At 44.5% G+C, this 22,455-nt stretch overlaps 2 protein-coding genes and 1 pseudogene across 2 annotated transcripts; 1 reads left to right on the top strand and 2 right to left on the bottom strand.

The window, feature by feature from the left end:
- Window positions 1–2,142: 2,142 nt before the first annotated feature.
- Window positions 2,143–6,791, bottom strand: LOC103647921 (probable serine/threonine-protein kinase At1g54610). Its single transcript, XM_008672417.4, has 7 exons — window positions 6,148–6,791; window positions 5,765–6,049; window positions 5,359–5,676; window positions 4,433–4,660; window positions 3,649–3,749; window positions 2,999–3,116; window positions 2,143–2,854 (listed from the first exon to the last, which is right to left on the bottom strand). The coding sequence occupies exons 1-7, from the start codon at window positions 6,535–6,537 to the stop codon at window positions 2,573–2,575; spliced, it is 1,722 nt and encodes a 573-aa protein (XP_008670639.1). The 5' UTR covers window positions 6,538–6,791; the 3' UTR covers window positions 2,143–2,572.
- A 4,632-nt stretch (window positions 6,792–11,423) lies between these two features.
- On the bottom strand, window positions 11,424–12,587 carry LOC109944412 (glutathione S-transferase T3-like). Its single transcript, XM_020549165.1, has 3 exons — window positions 12,106–12,587; window positions 11,845–12,016; window positions 11,424–11,674 (listed from the first exon to the last, which is right to left on the bottom strand). Exons 1-3 carry the CDS (start codon window positions 12,538–12,540, stop codon window positions 11,424–11,426), a joined length of 858 nt encoding a protein of 285 aa, XP_020404754.1. The 5' UTR covers window positions 12,541–12,587.
- A 3,271-nt stretch (window positions 12,588–15,858) lies between these two features.
- Window positions 15,859–21,226, top strand: LOC109944411 (protein PIN-LIKES 7-like; annotated as a pseudogene).
- Window positions 21,227–22,455: the final 1,229 nt, after the last annotated feature.

The following is a 22,455-nucleotide window of genomic DNA, read 5'->3' as shown; positions in this document are numbered from 1 at the left end:
TGGTGCGCCGCAGTCTTTAGTGTTGGGTTGGGCCAATAAACCGAACTGACTAATTGGGCTAACTAGGCAGGAAAGCCCACGGAAGTCCTCTGGCCTTCCTTCCGCGTTGGTGCTGTCACAAACTAACTAGGTGAGGATACCATACAATACAATGTTTCCATGGATCTCATCGCCTTGTCGATCCGTTCTAGATCACTCTGTTCTTCTATTGAGTAGGCCGCCGTCCTTGTCCCTAGACCTTGTTGTTTCTTGAGTATGCAAGATCGAGGCACAGGCGCAGTGTTCCAGTTGATCAGAGCGGATGAAAGAATCAACGTCACTTTGCAATTATCCCATTTCAATAATAGAATGTCAATTCTTTATATGACCCAAAATCACCTAGGCAGATACAGAAATAACTCTATGTATTGCTATGCTACTCACCTCAAGAATCGTGTTTTAGTCTTTTTAAGCATAAGTTTTAACTTCTTTTTTTTTAAGTACAAAACTTCAATATGGAGATGATGAGTGCAGTGCTACTTTTTGCCTCAACTAGTTAGATACTCAAACATTGCTATAATTTCTATACATCATATATATAGACTTTATTTAAATAAGATAGTTATTCAAACACGTTTAAAATCTTTATAATGAACATCCGAAAGTCCTGAACGATTCGCGAGTATGGTGAGTATGGTGCGACGGGCTCTAGCTCGTGTCCTCACGACTTTAGACCTCGATGGCAGTTCATTATTTTTGCAAGTACGGCACTCACTACCTCACTAATTCTAAAATTATCAAATCGAAAACCCATGGTATTGAACAGTGCAGTTAACAGCAGTAGAAGTGTAGAACCAATACCTGACAGTGCAGCAGATTATTTTGCAAATACCTGAGAGACCAGGTTTCGTACCGAGTTGTGAACAACGAACAATCTCCAAATCTGGTGGCTTCTGTTTTTTATCCAAGTTCAAATGAACCGTTGTTTCAATCCAGGCCGAATTCCAATCCAGATTATTTCTTTTCACACGGAAGGAGGCTAGAAACGATCCAAACCAGCCGAAACGAATGGGACCTTAGCCGAGCCATTCATTGTACTAGTACAAAAATTGACCAAATTGTCCTAACCTTTTCATTTCATGTGTGCTTTGCAACTAAGCACTGTGTAACCGTCATATACCAGTACACAGATCTGGCCGGTCTTCCCTGGTCCAAGAGACATGGCGTGTGATCCACACAGCTAGGTGCTAATTTGGAAGTCTAAAACCCGGAGGGAATTTAAGGGGCTAAAATCCTCTTCTTATTCAAAACTGAATAAGGAGGGGATTTTAGCCCTTCCAATCCCCTCCGGGTTTGAGGCTCCCAAACTAGCCCTAAGAGACTGACGCAAGCCTTGGCAGCTGGTCCTGGGTCTTCCACTCTTCCACGAGCTGCAGGACAACGTGGACAGCAGGGTCGACCCGGACTACGTGCTGCACCTGCACTGCTGCCCCCAAAAACTCGCCCCAAAAACAGCGAGCGTCTTGCTGGAAGAAATCTGCGGAAATTCCACCACCACAGCAGACTCTTGTAGATTGTTGGCGCCGATCTGAACGTCAATCACTGCGATGAGTACCAGCGGTGGTGCTCCACCGCTATTTGCAGAAGCATGGACGGTCCGTGGCCGGGGATCGGACCATCCGCGACCTGGTACAGGTTTCTAGCTGACAAGATGAACGGTCCGCGTGTGCGCAGAGACGACGGAGTTCGCTGAACAGCACATGGATCTCACTTCCGAGAGAGATCCTGTCGGAAAGGAGAGATCTTAGGGTTTGTCTTGAGATCAGCAAACCACACAAGACACCTCTAAACAACGTAGAGCCGAAGAGATGAAGAGAAAGGAAAGGCTATATTACTGTCTACTCCTATGACAACAGATAAAGAACATAAGATAATTTAATTGTTGGTTCTTTAATCACACATATCCCTTCAAATATATAAGAGGAGGTCTAGATCCCTTTTTAAACGTCCTCCAACAACTTCCATGAAATTAAAGGGACAAACATGCGAAGAGACAGAAGTTCAGGGCCGGACAGTCCATGCCAGTATCACAAATGGTGCTCAAAAGAGATATAACATTCAGCCACGCTAATAGCACACAGGTTAATGAAACAGCGCAAAGCATTTGAATTTTGCTACACTTTTGATTTTATTTCAAAATATTGTAAAATGAATAAAGGGAAAATAGACAAAATAAAAAGTAAAAAATATTTCAATTGATTGTAAGTATCTATGTAGAATGATAGCTTGCTAAGTTGACCTACCAGCTCCATTCCTCACTCGAATAAATCTAAACTGACATGTTGCTGCTTGTAAGAATGGAAAAGAGAACCTAATGTACATAACTGACTAATCCAGCTCCATCTCCAGCCTATACATTGCTCGATGCTCAGGAAAAAAAATGCGTACATGAATGGATCTGAGGAAAAGAAAACAGTTCATTGCTGTAGCTCTTGATTCCGAATCAGGTATCCCAGTTTGTAGGAACCACTGCAAGGTATTTCTTTGGGAGGTATTGAAGATTTGGTTTGGACTAAGCATGGCATGATGTGTATCATCTAGCACGGGCGGTTGCTGGTTGTTTCGAGGAGCGGCCAGACTTGTGTTTCCGCTTCTGGTTGCCAGCTGCAGAGTCCGCCAATGGTCCGGACCAGGTTGGCACGGTGCTTTTTTCGTAAGGAAATACAGTGCTGAAGGAAGAAGGGTCTGGGGGTTCAAATGAAGGTTCCATGTGGTTCGAACAGCCCAAGGGAAATCCAAGTGCGCCATCCTGATGCGGCGGAGGGAACTTTTCACTCTTGCTCTTCGCATTTGCATGAGTTATTAACCTTCTTTTCTGTAGATAAGAGAGAAAAGATGAAGAATTGTGTTAGCCAAGAGACAAGATTTGGCACCCTTCCAGATGATACGCAACACAGTATATGCAAACGAGTTCATGCCAATGAACTGCTAAGTAACTCAAATAAATATAGGAATGTACATCAATATTTGCTTGCAGTTCGGCGTTTGCCTCTGGAGCTGGAACAGCCCTAGGCCGGTCCCGTGTCCTTGTCTTCCTTGTTCCATCTCCATTAGCTCTACCACCAGCAGCCTTTAATCTGTTGTCCATCCAACAAATAAGCCAGTCAGCCAAAAAGCTAACAGAATGTTAAGATAAAGTGTAGTAAGACAATTTAATCTAACAAGGACAATATACAACTGAAAAGAAGGGAGACAAATTGTTTCACGACTCATCATGATGTGTAACCAGTATTCCATGATGATGTCTAAGCATTATTCTCAACAAGTTCCAAGAAAACCTGGAATCTTGGCACGACAGCCAAGACTCCCACTTTAGTATAGTCCTAGATCAGTGCATGCCCTAGCAGTGGACCAAAGTTACTTTTGATACAAGAAAAAGAAAATAGTACGCTGAACACAATTTTGGCATGTTTTGTCTTCCGGTCCGGTCATCAGCATGAGCACTGTTGCCCCCAAGTCTTGTCGCCCATGAAAGATGGGGATGTAGACAAAGTATCAACTACAGATTTCACATCACTATACATTGTTTTTCATACATGGCAATGTAGAGCATCCAGAACAAGAAATGCAAAACATAGATAGAAATTTGTGAGTGTTAGGGCAACAAACCGTCTAGCTTCTTCGTCTCTTCGTTTGGCATCCATCTCTTTGCTTGGCGGGTATTGGGGCAGACTTGATGGTTCACACGCATAAGGCTCTGTTTTAAAGAACTGCATGTACAGTGAAAATAAGGATCTTGCTTTTGAAAAGAATTGTTCACAGTAACTACGCATAGCACGCTATATAAAATTTTTGGCATAAATTCAAATAAGACCAGTAATATTGTATTCAAAAGGAATAACAATTGGACTTAGGTACCAATGGGCCTTCGTAAGTCTGAACTAAATTTTAAGGATCAAGGTGGTTTAACCAAATAGAAATATATTGATCAATACATAGGTGGCGCTTTTAAGTTGTTATGGCTACAAGTCATTATACTTCCATGTCCTGTAAAAATGGACTATTTTTGCCCTCTAGAAATCTGGAAACAATGAACACCTGTTAATTAGCTTGTCTATAATCTGTTCCAAAACTCGATTTGAGAAACCAAAGTTTCCAGTGAAAAATGAACTATCTATAACCCTATGAAAATCTGGGGAAAAGAACATTTTTTTTTCAAGGACTAACATGGAGTATTGACCTGGTAACTAGCTTCTATCTAATCTCTTCTGAAAATTGATTGAGAAATCATAGTGGCTATTACCATCAGCCATTGGGTGCTAATATTCCAAGGTGAACTAGTATGCTGTCGCTAATGACATCGAGTAAAGTAATTAATCCATGAAGCAAAAAATCAGTGTTTTCTTTGGTAAAGAAAAAAAAGAACAGAATGATAACAACTCAGACAACTTACATCACTGTTCAATGCAGAAGTTGCAGTTAATCGGTCAGATGGATCGATTGCAAGTAGTGTCTCGATCAGTCGAAGTGCTGATTGAGGGAAATCTTTGAATGTATCTGCTATTCGCCTTTTGTATGGCTGTTGAGGCTTAAATATAGTTGCATGGGGCAACTTTGATTTTTTCCAATATTCTTCAGTCGGAGAGCCACATAGCTTAAAAATTTTATGCAGCTGTTCCACCTGAAAGACAAACACCCAATCAAAAAAAGAAAATATCATGGAAAGCAATGACCGAAAATAAAAATTGTGACTGAACATATGACCTACTAAACTGTCTGAAATTTAGAAAAACAATTGCACTTCCAAATTATTTCATTGAATTGTTTGGTGTGAACAATAATTCAGCATCAGAGCTCTGAAGAAAAGCATGTGATTCAGGGTCTACCATGTAACAAAGGTGGCAAGAGACACTAAGCAGATAAAGATTTTCAGATGATCGTTATGTTCTTTATTGTCATGAATCACGTACAGGTCTGCATTGTCAAAAAAAGTACATCTGTAGTAAAACTATTAATCCTGATGAAAACTTGTTGTTTTTAATTATCAGAAAGGTCTCAAAAAATGAAATATGGTTCTCATCAACAAGGACATTTTGTATGAAACCCAGAGTTTGAATAGCTTATGCTGTTGCTCAATTATCTAACAACATAACAAACCCAATGTAGCTTGGGTAAGAAATTGAAACTTCGAAGGTTTGCCTCCACAAGAGAAGTAGTGCAGTACTGCAGTAGGATCACAACTAAATAAAATATACTACAATTCCGTTGGTAACGAAAATTTCGCAGCCTTGGTAAACAGAACCTTAAATGGCAAGTGCTGATAGCCAGATGGTATTTCAGGGAGAATATGATGCAACGGTCAAGCATTCTGTAGCTAACCTCAGTCCGTCCAGGCATAATAGGCTTTCCAGCCAGCAATTCAGCCAGTATACATCCTGCACTCCACAAGTCTACGCCAACTCCATAATCCGTCGCACCCAGCAGCAACTCTGGAGGGCGGTACCAGAGTGTCACCACCCGACTCGTCATTGGCTGTTTATGGTTGGGGTCGAAGAAGGACGCCAGACCGAAATCACCAATCTTCAGCACACCGTTGTTGTCCAAAAGCAGGTTTGACCCCTTGATGTCGCGATGAAGCACTCCCCGGTTGTGGCAGTGCTCCAGCCCTGACAAGAGCTGACGCATATAGCACTTGACCTGCCCCCATATAAACACCTCAATCAGTCGCATTTCGCATAATTGGGCGCGATGCTGTGTCAGGCTGTCAGCAGAATAGGATCCTGACCTGGGGCAGCGTGAACTTGATGTCGGGGCTGGCAGCGAGGCCGGCGAGGTCGTGGACCATGTAGTCGAAGACGAGGTAGAGGCTGCAGGACATGCGGGAGGTGACGAGCCCGTCGAGCTTGATGACATTGGGGTGGTCGAGGCGGCGCAGGATGAGGATCTCGCGCGCCATGAACCGCACGCTCTCGGGCTCCAGGTTGTCGAAGCGCACCTTCTTGAGCGCCACGATCTTGCCGCTGAGCGAGTCCCGCGCCTTGTACACATTGCTGTACGTGCCCTGGCCGATCTGAGAGAGGAAGGGGGAGAGAAAAAGATGCAATTTTTTCACCTCGGCGTTCGCGCTGTACGGATCACGGAGCTAGGGAGGCGGAGGAAAGGGCGCACCTTGTCGATCTTCTCGAAGGAGTCGGCGCGGCGAGGGGTCCAGCCATCGATGGCCTCACCGGCGACGGCGGAGAGCCAGGCGGGCCAGCCAGCGGCGACCTGCTCCCCGCGCGCCTTGTTGGCGAAGCTCCCGCCCAGGCGCACCTCGGCGTGCGCCGCCGCCGCGGTGGCTGCGGAGCGCGACGACCGCGACCGCCGCTCCCGCTTGACCTTCTCAGGCTTCTCGGCCGCCGGCTGCTCCGGCGCCGCGGCGTCCGCTGGAGGCGCGGCGTCGGAGGAATCGACCCCTTCCTGGTGCGGCTGGGAGGCCGCGGGCTGGTCCCGGCGGCGAGAGGAGGTGGCGGCGGGCGCGGGGCTGGAGGTGGTGGGGCGTCCGTGCACGCAGCCCATGGCCGGCCGTGGAGGCGTCGGTCACCCGCGGCGAAGCATGGGGCGGGCCGAGCGCGCGAAGCTTCGGCGCAGGAGGGAGGGAGGCCGCGATCCGGAGGCGGCGGCGCGGGGAGGCAGGCGGGCGGGTGGGAAGCGGAAGGCGGGGTTAGGGGCGAGTAAAGTAAAGTAAAGGAAAGGAAAGGAGCTTGGGCGACTGAGCAGAACGGCGGCACGGGCACGGGGCTGGTGGGCACTGGAACGGAACGGGACGGAACTCTTTGACTCTGCCGGGTCGCACCACATGCTGTCCTCTTCCTCTTCGATATGCCTGCCTGCCTGCCGACGCCCTATGGACAAATTCAGCAAGGGGAGGAGGGTAATTCATACTAGTGACAAAGCATGAAAAACTGAAAATAAAATTACAAGATGTCTGATCTAATTCAGCAAGGGGAGGAGGGTAATTCATACTCGCTTCGTTTCGTTTTAGTTGTCGTTGAATAGTGAAAAATTTAACTATCCAGCGACAACTAAAAAGAAACGGAGAGAGTATTAATAAAGGGTGGCCGGGTGGAGCCGTGGAGGGCCTTCTAGGGAGGAGTTTTTTTGTCTCATGGGGAACCAGGCACAAGGCAGATCGACCTATAATAATACATGCATGGGATTATGTGGAGTATGTGCTTTTAATCACATACCCCCTATCTTTTCAACAGGAAAACAGGGATCAACAATGCCCTTTCCCCACATAAAAGAATTTAGCATCTTCCATATACGTTGTGTGTGTGTGATGTGTTACTCTGATGTAATGTAACCATTTCTTGCTGAATCATGGCGGTGTACAGCTGAAAAGCCTGAAAGCAATGCTAATCCCCCTTTGACACGCAACAGTCGAGACAACGTATGTTTATTGACGTCAAAGGAAGGAGATGCGAATTGACTGGACAACAACAAAAAAAACATGTTTTAGTACTAGCACCTTGTGTCTATTTGCTAGAAAGGTCCAAGAGAAAACGACGAGCAGCAGAAGGTCACCACCATGGTTTACAAAACCGGTCAAAACTGGCGGTAAACCGGTCGGTTTACCAAAACCGCCGGGATACGGTTTCGGTAAACCACCGGTTTTTTTTTCAAAATTCGTTCAAAATTCAAAAATTTGAAAAAATTCATAAAAACGAAAACCGCTGGTAAACCGTTTTCTAGGACCGGTAAACCGTTATTTGAGACCGGTAAACCGCTAATTTTTGCCGAAAAATCGGATTAATACCAAAACTGAGTATTTAATGGTCAATTTAGGTATATTAGTCTTGTTTACTGTTATATGCTATATGTGAAGATGTTATATGTTATATGTGAAAATAAACCAATAGCTCAAGTCCAGTTTAGACATTTAGTGGTCAATTTCGGTTTCATTTCCTGATCAAGATGGAATCCGTAGATCAAGTAGCTTCAGTTCTTCTAATAACTATTCATCTAGACAAAACTCAATCTAGAACTCTTAGCTCCAGTTCTTCTATATGTGTTCCTAAGATTTGCTGATCAGGAGAAAAGACCAACACTTGGTGAGGTGCACATGCAATACACAAACACCGAACACACATACCGATATGTTTTTTTGCTTTGTGGATAAATATTTATTTGTCGATCTTGTTTTCTCGCTAATGTATCTCATATATTTTGTATAGACCTATCACTATCGCTATAACGAATTAGAATAATATCACGATCCTTCCAACATGCCTGAGTACTATCACTATGACTCGAGATAAACATATGAGTATTATGAAATAAGTTAACCTACGTGTCGTTGTCTCGTTGAAGAGTTGTAAAAGAACTTGTATTTGAGTATTGTGAAGTTCGCTGATTGTTTGTTGCATGAGAACTGGAGTTTGTGGTTGCATATGTATGTTATATGTTATTTTGGTGAACACATGTCATGTGGATCAATTAATATTTACCGTGCAATGTGAATTGAGCAAACTACAAATAAATCTTGTCAAAATTTCCCATTTTTTCTGTAAAAACAGCAAAAATCGGTTTGTTTCACGATTAACCGGCGGTTTAGAGCGGTTTTTCGCCGGTTTTTCACCGGTTTTTACCGGTAAACCGGTTCAAATTCAAATTGATTTGAATTGGTCAAACCGGTCGGTTTTTACCGGTTTACCGTTGGTAAACCGTTACCGTTAGGGGACGGTTTTTACATCCGGAATGGTTTTGTAAACCGTGGTCACCACCATGTCTATGCATGGCTCCATGCTCTGTCTCTCTCTCTGTGTGTATATATATATATATATATTTCGATCTGTCTATTTCTCAAAGACTGAAACTTTGTCATGAGCGGATCCCGAAGAGGAGATGTCGGGGATGGAGAAGATGCCTTGGAAGAGACGGACATGTCTGCACTGCACACCGGCAGCTTATTAGGGTCGCTCCGCCATTGGAGCACAAAGCCCTACCCGTGCTGCTGGGCTGCTACTCGTCGCCCTACCCGTGTACCGTGAACGTCGCCTCCTCTCGGATCAGAGTTAGGCTGTCTCCAGCAACGTCCCCTAAATTTCGTCCCCTAAATAAATATTCCCTGTACTTTACAGCACACTCTAAAAGATTATGTCCTCTATATATTCTGTGTCTCCAGCAACGTCCCCTAAATTCGATCCCTAAAGCTACAGTGTTAACAGACTTCCTTTTTCCATTTCTTTTTTGTTTTCTTTGATTTGTACCCATTTCATCAAATTGTAAGGATGATAAAAATAATGTATTCAATAATTTTACAAATAATAATCTAAAAAATGGTTCATTCATAATTTCGAATTGTAACAAAAAATAACATTCCATTTTATGATTTCTGTAATTGTTGTTCAAAAACGTGTCACAGTATTTAAATCGTATGAAAAAATGTTTAGAAATTGTCATGCTTCCACCGTAAGCCACGGCACTTATTGAAGAAGCCATCGACTAGCTTCGGTTGCACGACAAGAGTATGGCTTCTCTCCGAAGCGTATCCCTTCTATAAATACTCACTACCTCAACACTTCACTCACACTTCGCATACACTCCTCCACAACAATGAACCCGTTCGTAGATTCCAATATTTTTGTTCGCATGGCGCAAGACATGGAAGATGAAGACCATGACCTCGAGGTTGCGACGTACCAACATCGTAGGCGTCGTGCACTTAACGAGCGACGGTATGCTGGTTCCATTCCCGGTCGTGTTCGAATCCATCGTGACCATATCAGCGGTGATGCAAGAATCCGAGCCGACTACTTTTGCGCGCAACCGGTGTACACGGATGCACAATTTCGGAGGAGGTATGTTTTTTGTTACGCACATCTATTCACATCCATAGTACGTACTTCACACTTGTACTGAAATATAGGTTTATCCAATATAGGTTTCGCATGCGTCGTCATGTGTTCGAGCGGCTCGTTCTTGCTGTGCAACAAGTGGATCCCTACTTCGTTCAACGTCCAAACTGTGCCGGTGAGCTAGGTCTATCTGCCCTTCAGAAAGTTGTTGCTGCCGTACGTATCCTTGCATATGGTGTTCCTGCGGATGCCGTTGACGAATACGTACGCATTGGTGAATCTACGGCACATGAGGCTTTGAAACACTTTTGCACCGCCATCCAAACCGCTTTTGGGGGGTACTATCTCAGGAAACCAACTCGTGCTGATATCGCTAGGCTTCTCCAAGTTGGAGAGGCACGCGACTTCCCCGGTATGCTAGGTAGTGTCGATTGCATGCATTGGGAGTGGCGTAACTGCCCAACTGCATGGAAGGGGATGTTTACCGGTCGGGGTAAACACCCTACAATGATCCTCGAAGCTGTTGCCTCATATGACCTATGTATTTGGCATGCATACTTCGGCATGCCCGGTAGCTGTAACGACATCAATGTTCTTCAACGTTCTAACCTGTTTGATTCGCATCTTACCGGTGATAGTCCACCAGTCACTTTCTCTGTCAATGGACACACGTACAACATGGGATATTACCTAGCAGATGGTATTTATCCGGACTGGCCAGCGTTTGTCAAGACAATCCGTCATCCGTATGATGTCAGGACACAACACTTTGCCACTATTCAAGAGTCCGCTAGAAAAGACATTGAAAGAACATTTGGAGTACTACAGAAGCGATGGGCCATAGTTCGTGGTCCTGCATATGGTTGGTCTCCACAACACATTGGAGATATCATGAAAACTTGCATCATATTGCACAACATGATCGTAGAAGATGAAGGTCCTTCGTCTTTGAACACAAGCTTCGACAACATCGGAGTTTTGGTGACACTTCTCATGGTTCGATGTCCGAGCGCAATGAGTACATAAACAATAGGTACGACCAACTACATGATCCAGTTAAATATAATCAGTTGCAGGTTGATCTAATCCACCACCACTGGGCGCGGCTTGGATCGGGAGCTACTTAAGTATGTAGTTTATGTTTCTACCATCAATAAAATGTCGTAGTGAGATGTGTAATGTCGTATGTTGTGTTTGTCCCAAGCTAGTATGCAGTAATGTCCTAGGTTCTATTTGTCCCAAGCTACTATGCAGTAATGTCGTAGGTTCTGTTTGTCCCAAGCTATTATGTGTACTGCAAACAGATGAACTTGGTCACATAGTACGTACTTCAATGTGTAATGCTGTAATGCAACTACTGCAATATGATTAAGCAAGTCTACTATTATTATGCAACAACAGTATTGAAGAAACACTACAATGCGCAAGTGCAGAAACATAAACTTGTTCTCCATTCTCAGAAAAATGACAAGTGCAGAAACATAAACTTGTTCTCCAAACCATGACAGAACAGGAAAATGTCAAGTGCACAAGTGCTGAAAATAAACTTGTTTTCGCAAACAACTAACAATACTTCCTCAACCACTACAATGTCTTCATGAACATTCACTTGCTTGACGACGAGCTTCCAGTAACCCTTGCCAGAATCTCCTGTTGTTTCGCCTCATAGTACTGTCGAAGGAGGGGGTTACATTTTGTCAAATCCATGCTCAATATCAGAACCTCCTGTTCCGTCTCCTCCTTCACCTTTTGTCGTTCCATCTTCATCTTCTCTAGATTAAGCTTCTTCCTCTCCAATATGAGTTTCTGCCTCTCCTGTTTCTTCATGAACTCCAACTTCTTCTCCTCAGTTGAAGCTACTGATTTGTACACAGATAATTGTTCCAAAGAAAGCTCACCCATCCGTGTTAGGTACTCCGAATCAGTGGATGATGTGTTCTCTGATCTTTGCTTCTTTGCCTTTCCTTGGCTGAATCACGACCAAGCGGTCTCTTTGAAGTAAAACTTGATGGAGCTGAGTCTTCACCAGCATCTAAGTCAATAGTATTTGATTGGGTAGCAATAGGGTTCGGTGGAGGATTTTGGTTACCCATGTGCTGGTCCATCCATTTTGGTTGATCCTTCAATATGGACCAACAATGTAAGAAATGGAAGGGCTTCTTTTCAACAGCAGCAAACCGAGTAGCCGCAAGAGATGTCTGCAAAACATATAATGCATTTAATGAACCACTGGGATGTAGTAAAGTACATTGATGAAGAACATATGCATAATAGTACATACACTTACCTTATCTGCATCAGTCATGCCACTTGGGTTTTGTCGAAGCACAGCCATCATGTATCCAGCAAATGTAGAACATTGAGTTTTGATACTGTCCCACCTGCTCATGAGAGATTTTGTAGACCTCTCTGGCATTGATCCTCTGCGAGAGTTGTATGCCTCTGTAATCCGATTCCAAAATCCTTGACGCTTCTGACCAGTGTTCACAATGGGATCACAACTCACAGCCAACCAAGCTTGACAAACCCTCATATCCTCTTCAGACGTGAAATTTGCTAGCTTTGTGCGTTGAGGAGCCTTCTTCACTAGAGGTGGTGCTGGTGATCCCTGGGCTGGTATCTCAGGCGAAGGAGCAAATGCAGTGTTCTGAAACTGAGTGGCATCATCCTCGGATAGGTAACTTCCATATTGTGCCATAACTTGGTTCCAGTCGGTACCCATGCCGTACAATGAAGGTACTCGCACAAAAAATACAACATATTGAACTAAATAAGTGTAGTACATTTCAGGCAACCATATGAAATGAATAGAAACCATGACACTGTAAACAGTCTCATGCACAACAAACTCAGAAGTGGCGAGGACTACATATATTGCAAAGTTCATATCATTAAGCATTACCAAAGATAGGTATCGACAAACATAAACAGCACATGAACTAAAGCAGGAACTTGTGGCACACATCAGTTGTGTTCACATACAAAAGACTAGTACGACATACATAAACCTAGCACATACACATATTTCCTTAGGTGCTTGCTAATCTAGTAGGGATAGGTGTCGTCGGTGGAGTAGTCACGGTCGTCGTCATAGCCGACGATATCGTCATTGTTTAACTCTGAATCATAATCAATCAGAAGCTCATCCTCTGTTTGTGATGATTCAGCAATTGGTGAAGGGGCCATGTGCTCCATCTCCCAGTCTTTTTCCAGTGCAAGCTGATCAAGGTCGTTGGCGAGGTCCTCGATCTGAACTAATGCACGATTCATTTCATTCAAGACTGGTCCGCTAACTGGTTGGAAGGCACCATGGACGACATCGACGATGTCGGCACAACGCTCCTCCACTACTCTGGTTAAATGAGCGAGTGCTCTTCGGAGCTTTGCGTTCTCCGAATCCATGGTCTACATAAAACATATGGTTGTGTTAATATATGTACGTCAAAATTTTATGTATACCGTGGCCTAGTTCATAAATTATAATGGTAGAGAGTGTGTACAAATGGATTGTGAATACCAATCGATATGTTTTTGTCAATACACAGGGCAATGAAATGTTGTGACTGTCAAAATCAATAATGAAGACAGAACCTAGTGGTGATCATTCTGTGTGTGAAAACCATTCGCCAAGTCATTGTGAATACACAACGTTTCCTACAACAACATAACCTTTAGCAGAATGAAATTTGGTTAATGTGAACATCAATTATGAAGACAAAACCTAGTGATGATGATTTAGTGTGTCAAAACCTGTCGCCAAGTATTTGTGAATACACATCCATTCGTACAACAACAAAGCTTGTAGCACAGTCAATTGTTCTCACTGTCAATAGCAATAATCAAAACAATACCAACTGGTGAATGAAGCCTACAAGCATGGAATGTGTGTTGGCGTAACCATAAACCCTAGATCTGGACGAGTTCTACAAAATCAATTACTTCAATCATAGAAACCACAATGGATCTGCAATGGGTACCTTTTTCTCTTCGGATCTGGAGCACCGGAGCTAGTGGAAGACGATGAAGATGGCGGCGACGAGATGCGCTTGCATTTCTGCGCACCTTCCTTCATCGGCGTCGTGGATCTTCTCAGCTTCTTCGCGATGGCGGTTCAACGGCGACGAACACCGACGGTTGCACCGGACCCTTAGATCTTTGTCTCCTCGCGGGCCACCTCCTTGCCTCCAACCACCGAGAGCGGTCCGCCGCCGGACCCGCTCGAGCACGGCCTCTTCGAGCCCAGCTTGCCCGGCTCCGCCGACGAGCAGCGCCGCGAGGCCCCCTCGCCGAGATGGATCGAAGTCGCCAGCGACGGGAGTACAGCGCGCTCGGATTTTTCACCCCCGCGCGAGCCCGACGACTCGCCCGGATAGCGCACGTCTCCAAGTCTCCACATCTAGGGTGCGTGCGGCGTCCTCTATAATTTAGAGTGTCATTTAGAGGTCCTTGCTGGGCGTCTAGAGGACGCATCTGAACTCTAAATTTAGAGTACAGAACACTTTACAGTGCGTTGTTGGAGCTAGCCTTACCATTGCTGAAAACCGTTGCACTGTACCTTTCATTTGCACTGACCCAGCAGTCTAGCACCCAGCACCTTTCATTTGCACCCTGATCCTAAGGTTGAACCCGCTTCTTCTTTTTTTTTCCTAAGGGCTGATTTGATGATTAGGGATCCCTAGGGGATCCATAGGGAGGAATCCCCTTGCAATTCAATTTTGAATAGCAAGAGGATTTCTTCCCCTCGGGATCCCGGTCACCAAATCAACCCTAAGAATTTTTTATTTCCTTCAGCTTCTGTTTCGGCCAACTGCTACAACGACAGGGATCTGTGATCTTGGCACGCACACATTGACAGGCACAGCAAGGAAAATCAATCAGAGGCTAGCCAAGGTTATTAGTTGTGATGTATAGGGTTGCATCATGGAGTAGTTGCAGCGCTCCAACTGATCTAGCCTGAAATCAGGTGATGTACGCCATCATGGATTAGTATTTGCCATATGCTTGATAGATGTTGGGCGAAAGTTTTTAGTTAGTGTGTGGATCATGTCCACCTCTGATTGGATAGGGTGAGCTTAAACCTACAACAGACCTCCTTCATAATTCCCCATGGCCGGCTGTCGGGGTCTCTGAGTATTTGCCATTGTTATTGTGGGGGCATTCAGGGATCATGCAAGAAATCATCTAAGCATTAGAACACGGTCCACCACCAAGTTGCTGATTGGTTCTGATACACCAAGGTATTAGATGTATACATCATCATCATGTATCACATTGAGGACTGCCTGCAACCACGCATGCATGTTTCACATGAAATGGAGATCCCAGCCAATGTCGTTGCCACTTGCAAAGAACATAATATTTTGTCATTACAAGTTCTTCCAAACTTAGCGGACCCACGTACGTTCATTCGCTCCTTTACATTGTCCCTCTATTTCTCTACTCGTTTGTAACCCCACTGCATGCGCGCATCAAGCTCTCCCCTACTGCAGTCATTGAGTCCTTAGGCTTAGGAACACAACCAAACATCTCCACTATACACACAAGGAACTTGCCTGAATCAATATATATATATATACTATTATGTAAGCATTGTAGGCGTCCACTATCGGCGCGGTGCACGTTCTGCCGCTCCGCTCACGCCCGCGGCCTCCCGCAGCCGTGATTCCCACCGCGCTTACCTTCCATCCCCGCCGCGCTCACCTTCCATCCCCGCGGCGCTCATCCTCCGCGCAGCCACAGCCGCGATTCCCGCCGCCCCGCCGCGCTCACCTTCCAGCCCGCGGCAGAGCGCTCCCCCGCACCTTCCATCCTCCGCGCCTGACTCCTCTGTTCCCAGCGCTGGATGCGTCCCTCCCGCAGCGCCCCGCCTCGCCCGCGCATCCCTCTCGGCCGCCAAGCCCGCTTCCCGAGGCCGCATCCAGCGCTGCCCGCGGCCTATTCCATCCCGCAATTACCGCTCGCACAAGGGTTTCCATCCCGCGGCCGCATCCAGTGCTGCCGGCGGCCGATTCCATCGCACCCCGCCCCGACTCCTACCCAGATGCCGGCCACGGCCAGCGGCGGCGCGCGGCCGGAGGAGGTGTTGCCCGCACCAACGGTGTCGGCGTCTGCGTCGAGCTGCATGGGGACGAGGGCGGAGGAGCTGACGGCGAGGCTGGCGGCCGCGGGGCCCTCCCCGGGTGCCGGTGCCGGCGGAGAGGAGGTGGAGCACGAGCGCGTCCGCGCGCTGCGCGAGATCAAGAACCAGATCATCGAAAACCGGACCAAGAAGCTGCTCTACCTCCGCCTGGGCGCCGTGCCCGCAGTCGTGTCGGCGTTGGCGGATCCCGGAGCCTCGCCGGCGGCGCTCGTGCAGGCGGCGGCCGCGGCGGGGATCTTTGCGTGCGGCGTCGAAGACTGCGCGCGCCGTGCTGGCCGCCGGCACTATGGGGCACCTCACTCGGCTCCTCGCTCACCCCGACGAGAAGGTAGTGGAGATGCCATATGAGTCATACCATTGTGAGCACTGGTCAATGGCAGTGGAGATAAATTACTTAATTCATTCTTTTTTTTGTAAGGAGTTACTCAATTTGTTTTTTTTCCTCGAAAGCGCAGGAGAGCTGCGCATCATTATATTAAGTAGAGGAAAAGAGGGTCCAAAATAGACCATAGTACAAAAGACCTCCCCAGAGGGGATAAGAAAACCAAAGAAAAAAGAAGAGAAAAAACAAAAACAAGAGCAAGACAGATCCTAAAAAACAAAACCAGCCCATCAGCGAAAAAACCAGGCAGCTAGGTGCCTCTGATGGTTGCGGCAAGAAAGGAGAGACCCTTAGCTCCTGCCATAGTTACTCAATTTGTTAACAGTTCTCTTTATGGAAGTCTGCTTCCTACGGCTCTGCTCATGTCCTGGTTGGAAAAGTCAAATATTCTAAACCCTTTCTGAGTATATGTATATCCATGTGTAGCTATGTTTTTACCAAATATTTTGAACCCTTTTTGAGTATATGTATATCCATGTGTAGCTATGTTTTTACCGTTAGATCCAAAGAATCATCAGGGCTTGACCTAGGAACAAGATTGATTTTACATAATTGTATAATTGTCTTGTTAGGTATTCCATCATATGTCTGTTAATTGTCTGGAATTCTTACTAAATTTCTACTTTCCAGAATCTATATCCAAGTTTGTATCTTGGCTATTCGATATTTGTTCTTCTACTGTTGGATTTTGTGCATTGATGAAATGAGAGCTGGATCGCCAATGACAAAATAGAAGTAGCTGCTTATTGGTACAAAACTTACTCTATTTCATGAAGTGTGGCTTTTTTTTGATATTTTAGTATCCACAACTTCTTCACAATATGCACAAACATACAGTACCAACCATAGTTATTATTCAAGCAAATCAAAGTTGTGTAACTGTTTGAAGATCGTGTATATGAACAATTAATGAATCTATTCAATACCCAAAACCCCTTATAATGTACCCCTCAAAAATCTTACCCCGGGATCAGTTCTGATATAGGGTTCTCTTGCCCATAAATCGTCATTTGTGTACTTACCTAGATTTCCATCCGTAATCAGCACTACTTCAAATGATCCATGCAGTTTGTCTCCATTCCATGGTTAATCAGACACCACGGCAGTAAAGTCCCTTTGAGAGCTCCTCACAAGCAATCTGACCATATTTTATGCTTTTCTCCACCTCATTTTTCGACTTTTTCCTCCAGGGACTGAATCTGGACTTTCAACTTAATGCTTCTCTACCTGTTGTCATACCGAAGCTGCTGCTCCTGGAAGAGCCTCACCAACATATCCCTGATGGCCCTCTCTGCTTCATGCTCCAAGCACTTGGATGTTCACCTTGAAATATAATTATTATTAGGGACTATCCAAATAATAATAACAGATGGAAGGGGAGGTCTTTCCCCTAGGGATCAAGTTTCCTTTTTAACGTTGAAAGGATCCATAACAGATGGAAATGCAATAGCTATTGCAAATGGGATGCATATTATGATGTTTTCTCCAAAGCACTAGCCACACATGATGAAAATCACAATTTGCCTGAAACGTGTTTCCTCTTTTTGTGCAATACCAAGTGGCAGAGCCAGGGCTCAGGCTGTCCTAGCTGCAGCCCTGGCTCCAAGCCATAAAGGTAATGTAAATCCTCTAGAAATTCTACAAATTCCAAAAACATTCAAACGACTTGACCCTGTATTAACATTTCTGGCTCTGGCAACACCCCATTCCACTGGCTGACACCCAATATTCATACTGTCTATGGGACCCTAGATACCATGAGACACTTATTATTTGTTCTATTATTCAATTTTTTTGTTTCTTTTGCTTTCTATTATTAATTAACATGCATCTCCTTGACTTATTTAATAGGTGTTGACTGTTGACTTGATGGATCAGATTATGGATTTTCCTGTTGACCCAATCATGGCAGCTAAGGCCTATAAGTATAAAGCAGAAATACTTCTTAAGGAATACTTGCTAGCAGATTCATATGTTCTATACACTTCTGTGCTCGCGGGGCTTCTGATGTGCAAGTTGGTACTGTTATTTACTCACTCCGAGTTCATCTGTTAAATTTTATGCCTAATCTTACAGTGCATTTACATGGGACCATATTTGTATCTGTACATGGAAACAAAATATATACACGTAACTTGATAGACTAGCTCAGTAGTTTGTTTGGGTTTCATTTTGAACCTTAGTATTAATAACTTGATAGATCAGGTCAGTAGTTTGGTTGAGTTTCATTTTCAACCTTAGCATTCAGATATCTATCCAGAAGCAGGTTGTATCGTATTAATTCCTTTGTTAATTGCTTCCTTATGTTCTCGCTGCAGATTGATCCAGCACAATGCCGAGGAGACTCAAGACTAAACTTGGAGGTGCTACTGAAGAATGTGACTTTGATTCAAAGGGTAAAAATGATAATGAGATGTGTGTGTTGTATTTTCATTCCTCGGGACATAAATGTTATTTGTAGGTAGAAGTTATAATACTTGTTTGTAGCTGTTCAAGTGCCATAATTGACACAACACACGCACGTACGCCTTCTGTTCTGCAGGTGGTTTGTGCCAGTTAATATAGCGATCACGTTCATGATCGGTGGCACTCTGGGCTGGATAGCTTGCAGCATATTGAAGCCACCGCAGCACTTCAGGGGCTTGATCATGGCCTTCTGCTCAGCTAGGTACAGTTTCGTCACTGGACGTTCATGTTTCGTTCAGTCTGCATTTTTTGTAGATAATGGAAACATAATGTTCAATACGCATGCAAGCCGAGTTGATACATCAGTAATGGCCTCTACTGACAAACGCAGGAAATCTCGGAAACCTGCTCCTGATCATTGTCCCGACTGTATGCGACGAAGACGGGAACCCGTTTGGGGATGATTCAAGCACTTGCCGCTCACGCAGTCTCTCCTACTTGTCCTTGTCCATGGCTGTAAGGGGCTAACTATCTTGTTTGTTTAATTTCCCACATACATACACGAGTCTAGCGAGTTCTTCAGTCTGAGTGAATCTGTCTTGCTCTGCATTGGGCAGCTGGGTTGCCTCTTCATATGGACGCACACGTACAGCCTGATGCAGAAGTCCGGCAAGCTGTACAACAAGATGCAGTCTAAAAGCATCCAGTGCCCAGCCGACAGTGACGAGGAGCATGAGCACGCGAAAGAAGATGGGCCAGCTGGCTGCGCTGACGAGGAGGCACCTCTTCCGACGTCAGTCAAGCCTCGCGAGCACGAGCACGGGGAAGAGGAAGAACACCAAATGGTAAGCAATTTTACAGCGTAGTCGACTGCATCGTCGGCGGCCATGCATGGTCACGGTGGAATATTTGGAGAAACTGACTCGCCAGAACTGTAGGAGGCCCCTCCCTTGTCCTGCGAGAGCGAGGTCGCTGACAAGGGGTTCTGGACGAAGCTGAAAGACGCTATCCACCAGTTCATCGAGGAGCTGATGGCACCGCGCACCATATCCGCGGTATGTTTAGGAATCTCGCTTCTCACTTCGTTGTGGCACATAGTTGGAATTGGAAGGACCAACTCTGATGTTGATGCCACATCTTGGATCAGATAATTGGGTTCGTTGTTGGCCTGGTCCCATGGCTGAAATCCCTAATCGTTGGCGACGGAGCTCCTTTAAAAGTTATACAGGATTCCCTCCAGCTGATGGGGTAAGCATGCACATCGGACGACGGAGTGTTTCAAATCGCCTACTGCTGCCTGTCAACACCTCTTCAGGCTGGTCACTCACGGTCTGCTTCTGTTGCAGCGACGGCACGATCCCTTGCATCACCCTTATCCTAGGCGGAAACCTGACTCAAGGTGGGCGCTATTTCGATCAAAATCAGACACAGTGGCGATCCAAGCACGTCCACCCCCTGGACGAGACGATGGCGCGTTCTGAAACCGATCTGAACTCTGAAGTCGTTATGGATGTGTGCGTGCAGGGCTTCGGAAGTCGGGGCTAAAGCGTGCGGTGATCGTCGCGATCATGTGTGTCCGCTTCGTGCTCCTCCCGCTGATCGGCATCGCCGTGTCCGCGCCGCGTACGAGCTCGGCTTCCTGTCCCGTGACCCGCTGTACCGCTACATGCTGATCGCCGTGCCTCCCGCGATGAATATCGGTACGTACGTCCATGAAACTCTGAAGTCGATCGATGGTGCTCCGTTTCTGCTGTGTTCGGCAGCCTGATTCCTGAGAGACTCGTGTGGTTTAGGAACAATGGCTCAGCTGTTCGACGTTGGACAAGAGGAATGCTTCGTGATTTTTCTCTGGACGTACCTCGTTTGTTACTCGTATGTTACTCATATGAATAGAAAGTAACATACGCTTTTTTCATTTTGAAAAGAAGAATGATATATTTTAGCTAACAACTAATGTAAAATAATTCTTTGAAAAAAGCGTTGAACATAACAGTGTTTGTTTCTAGGATATGTATGGTAACTGCATATTTTGGAAAGTGGATGCAACTTAAGGCAAATGTGGACCACATTTCAAAAACAAAAGGAATTTGAGTTATAAGATCTTTTCTAAGGCTCAGCCAAGTGGCACAGCTAAGCTAAGAGATGACTCAGCTGCATAACACTAGCTGTAGTGTTGTTTTAAAATCTACAAATGAACAGAATCACTGAGAGTTGAAGCAATTCATGTGTCTCAACAGTATGATGTGATACCACATACCAGGCATAGTTTCAGAATTGAATATGCTGATGACACATTCTTCAAGAGAATTTTCAGATGATCTGTAACCTCGCATAACATACTAAAGCCCCATCTAATATCTTGATTATTGTTTGTTCTTACTACTTCAGTCGTATGACTTCACACACATAATCAGTTCTGTCTACTTCAAAGGTTATGCCTCTCTTACAAAGATGAAAAAAATTGAATGGAACAACAGGTGAGATTAGCATTGCAATTTATCCAGCAGGTTATCTATAAGTTTTTAATGATACTTGATCTAATCCTTTTATGTTCCAGAGGAATGTCCACTGTCCATGCAATATTCATTACAATGATGTCAGTATACCTAGGCACTCCATGGGTGGTGCGAACCGAAGACTGTCTCTTGGTGGAGCCACTATGCAAGCCCCCAAAACAGATATACTGCACTCCAAGACAGCTCGTGCCGCCAACAAGGCTGAAGATTTGGGCGCTTTATCTCCTAGATTAAAAAATATTCAAATTTCAAACTAAATTATAAATGCACAATAAAAGAAATCCCGGCATGTTACGCAAACATATTTAGATATAGATATATTTATATTAATTGCTTTATTCATTGATTTGTAAATGTTTTAAATATGAAATGCACACACACATTGTTTCTTTTACTTAGGAAAATGATTCAATTCCTCACTTCACATATTTGAATGCACAAACGAAAATACATCATGATGCAAAGTATTTATTATACTATTATTATTCTATCCTTGTAAGTAAATGCTCCAAAACATATAATAAAGAATAATTCACGTATTATTCATTTTAGAATAATATCATTTTTGAATGCGTGCTCAAATCAAAGTTAGTTCAAAAATGAATGTGTCTCTTATTCTGAGGGAAATACATATATGTATATATTATATTAAGAGTTACTTGAATGCTTTGAAAAGTGTTTCCAATTGTATAGTCCATGAGAGATATATTCCTCTTTAACAGATAGATTATGTTTTTCTTTTCTGAATTAAATTCTAGATTTAAAAGTTTTTGGATGTATATCTCTAACATGTTTTAATATTGTCATCTACTTGTTTTAGGGGGAGATAACTCCAGATTATCGTAATTCTTATTGAAAAATATTCTAGATTAAAAAATGTTCAAATTTCACAAAGTGCTTGTTTAGTGGCAGATTTGTTTTTTGTTTCTTCATGTATAGTGAGTTTGGATTTAAAATTTTGTAGAGGACATCATAATTTATGCTAAATAATGCATAATATTTGTGAGCATCTCCCTCTCTCCCCACCCCTCCTGATTCTGCAACACATCAACATGTATCTCCAAATTTTGGAGCTGCATTCTTGCATCTTCAAGATCAGTCGCAGTTAACTAATATTATTGCTCAAAACTGATCCAGACTGCAGACTCCGGATTTTTATTTGTACAGATGCCTGACTCAGAAATAAAGATAATC

Source organism: Zea mays, chromosome 2 (genome assembly GCF_902167145.1).
Source record: "Zea mays cultivar B73 chromosome 2, Zm-B73-REFERENCE-NAM-5.0, whole genome shotgun sequence".
NCBI classification, from domain to species: domain Eukaryota; kingdom Viridiplantae; phylum Streptophyta; class Magnoliopsida; order Poales; family Poaceae; genus Zea; species Zea mays.
The sequence above is the reverse complement of the archived record's forward strand: the minus strand, read 5'-3'. Positions and strand labels throughout refer to the sequence as shown.

Coding starts and splice junctions, on each gene's coding strand:
- LOC109944412 (XM_020549165.1), bottom strand. CDS start 12,540: ATGGGTACCGACTGGAACCAAGTTATGGCACAATATGGAAGTTACCTA. Junction 12,017..12,105: donor GCATGACTGATGCAGATAAG/GTAAGTGTATGT, acceptor TATGTTTTGCAG/ACATCTCTTGCGGCTACTCG. Junction 11,675..11,844: donor TACTATTGACTTAGATGCTG/GTGAAGACTCAG, acceptor ACAAATCAGTAG/CTTCAACTGAGGAGAAGAAG.
- LOC103647921 (XM_008672417.4), bottom strand. CDS start 6,537: ATGGGCTGCGTGCACGGACGCCCCACCACCTCCAGCCCCGCGCCCGCC. Junction 4,661..5,358: donor TTATGCCTGGACGGACTGAG/GTTAGCTACAGA, acceptor TTTGTCTTTCAG/GTGGAACAGCTGCATAAAAT. Junction 3,750..4,432: donor CTTCTGCATTGAACAGTGAT/GTAAGTTGTCTG, acceptor CTGTACATGCAG/TTCTTTAAAACAGAGCCTTA.